Source organism: Coenobita brevimanus, unplaced genomic scaffold, assembly GCF_032717465.1.
Source record: "Coenobita brevimanus isolate Jiangsu-jjx unplaced genomic scaffold, ASM3271746v2 jjx.HiC_scaffold_2775, whole genome shotgun sequence".
Taxonomy (NCBI): Eukaryota; Metazoa; Arthropoda; class Malacostraca; order Decapoda; family Coenobitidae; genus Coenobita; species Coenobita brevimanus.
The window spans coordinates 93,897-96,851 of NW_027643736.1; the positions used below are offsets into that span (position 1 = coordinate 93,897).

General features: G+C 47.2%; 1 protein-coding gene across 1 annotated transcript; it reads right to left on the reverse strand.

Annotated features, from left to right (window-relative positions):
• Positions 1 to 524: 524 nt before the first annotated feature.
• Positions 525 to 2,687, reverse strand: LOC145390053 (uncharacterized). Its single transcript, XM_080265129.1, has one exon. It carries the CDS (start codon positions 2,685 to 2,687, stop codon positions 525 to 527), a length of 2,163 nt encoding a protein of 720 aa, XP_080121255.1.
• Between the last annotated feature and the right edge of the window lie 268 nt (positions 2,688 to 2,955).

The window sequence follows — 2,955 nt, forward strand, 5'->3', positions numbered from 1 at the left end:
TGAAAGCGAGGGAGGGGGTACCGTTGGTGTGGCAGATGCGATCATGAGAGTGTAGACGGGTTGGCGCCATGGACTAACCGTCGGAGATGTACACCCTACCCTTGCAAGAGCGACACTGAGGCTCACTGACTCTGGGCTCGTTCGTTCGTTGACGATTTCCTCCCCTATAGGGAGGGCCGGGCCTTACATTAGCCCAGTCAGTGGATTTTTGACTGGATTTCTTAGTTGGTTGTGTGGGCTGTATTTGAGGGGGAAGAAACCACCGTGGTGGTTCTGTATGGCCTTTAAAAAAATAATAATAATAATATAGCTCACAGGTGCATCATATGCCTGCACACGTTGATGTATAAAAACATCCGCGCATGCAGGCACAAACACACGAGTGATTTTAGAGTGGGAGGGTATAATGGAACAGGTGACCAGGTGACCGTTAGGCGCGGGGATTAGCGGGGATTAACGGTACCTGAACCGTATGGAAGGGGGCATGGTGACTGAGACAGTTGTGACTGCCTGACTGAGTGATTTTAAAAGGGTGGGGGGAAGTGTGCAGTGATGTTTGCTAGGGTTGTTATGTGTGTATTAGCAATCACTGCAGCAGCTGCTTGTTTAAGTGTCTCCTCGGGGCTGGCTGCCGTATTTATGCGGGGTGTATCTGGGTTGGGGAGATTGACAGGTCTGTTAAATTTATTGGTGTTTCGGCAGCTGAGAATATAGTGGAGAAACGGGAATGGGGTATCAGTGTTGCAGTTTTCACACGTGCTGGGTTGTGCCTCATTTGTGAGTATATGGGCTTTACACTTATATCCCAGGCGGAGGCGTCGTATATTTTTAAGTGTTCTGCTTTTGAATTTGTTAATAGCATTTATTGGCTCATATTTTGTAGCGGCAGCATACCATATTGCAGAAGGGCAGCCCGCCTGGACTTGATGCTCGTGTTCTGAGCGGTTGATTGTTGCTGCCTGCATTTTAATTGTTCTTTTGATCTGAGTGAGGCTCGGTGTTATGTCAACCTGAACGTGTGAATATTCCGTGGCTTCTTTGGCTAGTTGGTCTGCCAATTCATTCCCTTTGATACCTACATGGCTGGGTATCCAATTAATTGTTAGAGTTCCGCCAGCATCTCGTATTTCTTGCGCGGTGGCAATTATGTCAGTAATTAAATGAGTGTTGTCAGACGGCTCCTGTTTTCTTAGCGTTTGTATTGCGCTGGCGGAGTCTGTATGGATGATTGTGTGGGATGTTGGGTTGATGTCTAGGGCATCGTCCATGGCGGTAAGAATTGCAATTAATTCAGTCTGGAGTGTAGAGGCTCCATCTGATACACGCAGGACAAATGAGTGTTCTCGGCATACGACTGCCGCACCTGCTATATTGTTATTCACAGAGCCGTCTGTATAGTAGGTTGATGAGTTGGGGGAGGTGAGGGAGGCAATTTCCATTAAGCTCTCTTGGCGTAATTGTTGTACGGGAGTGAGGGCTTTAGGGGGAGAGCTTGTAATGATAAGATTGAATAGGGGGGGATCCCAAGGAGGGCGGGGATGATACGCTACACTTGGTTCATCTGGGGGGAGATTTATGATGGGATTTAGATTAAAGGAGTGAATGGCTTTTGCGGCGCAGTGACTCCAGGTGTTGTTTAGGATGTCGGGGTGTAGGTTAGCAGCCGCCGTTAATCGTGTTGTAAGGGGAGGGGAGTTTTTACGTGTAAGCTTGGCTGCCAAGCTAGCGACTCTTGCTTTGATTCTGATGTTAATAGATTCGATGTTGCACTCCATTCTGAGGTTGCAAAGCCGTGTCCACATTGGTGATCCCGTCATAATTCTTAGTGCCTCATTCTGTATAACCTCCAGTTTGTCGGCTAATTTTGGGTTGATGGTGGGTAAGGCAGGCGCTGCGTAATCAATAATAGATCTTATTGCCTGAATATAGAAGAGACGTAAGACTTTAAATGAAGCTCCTTCACCTTTGCCAGCTAAAGATCTAAGGGCGTTGAGGCGTAATTTGGTGATATCTCGGAGGTATTTTATTTCTGTGTCAAAGGTGAGGTTTCTGTCCATGTATACCCCTAGGTACCAGTGGGTGTTGACGTACTCTATAAGAGAGTTACCGAGGAACAGCTGTTTTGGTGCGGTTGGAATTTTGATGGGGAGGGCCTTAGTTTTGAGTGGATTTATTTTCAGGCCTAATTCTCTACATTTTTTATGCAGGATGTCGAGTGCTTTTTGCGCTTTCTGTGAGTAGCGCCCCCCATATATTACTAGAGTTATATCATCAGCATAACACAAAAGGCGGGCTCCTTGGCCCAGGTCGAGATGAAGGAGGCATTCAATTAATGTGTTAAAAAGGGTGGGGCTTATGATGCTTCCTTGTGGAGTGCCATTTGTGTGATTATATGCTTCTGAAAGATGGCCTTGGAACCTGACTTTGGCTTTGCGACCTGAGAAAAAGCTTTCAAGCCAGCGCAGAAGGCGACCCTTAACACCCTTGCTTGCAAGGGTGGCAAGGATGGCCTCGGGACATGCCAGCTCAAGAGCTTTTTCCAGGTCTATGAAAATGGCTAGGCCTTTACCTCCCCTAAGCTCTGATAAAAATGAGCTAAGGCATTCAGCTGTGCCCTTGCCTTTTGTGAAGGCGAAGATGTGGCTATGTGGTGATGGGGTGACCCAGTCAAGGCGGCTTTTAACCATTCTTTCGGTGGTTTTGGAGAGAAAACTAAGAAGAGAGATGGGTCTGTAGGTGGTGGGATCGAGAGGCTTGGGGATGGGATGGATTATAGCCTCCTTCCATTGAGATGGAATAATGCCTAAATGCCACGAGTGATTGATGAGGTCCAGAAAGGCTGTTTTAGCAGTGTTCCCCGCATGATTAATCATGGAATATGTAATTCTCTGATCATGTATGTCTGCCTGATTCGCCACGGCTACAATATATCATCTTGCCTGGTCGCTTGCCTGC

Excerpts from the sequence above, each read along its gene's own strand:
- LOC145390053 (XM_080265129.1), bottom strand. The coding sequence starts at position 2,687 with ATGGTTAAAAGCCGCCTTGACTGGGTCACCCCATCACCACATAGCCAC.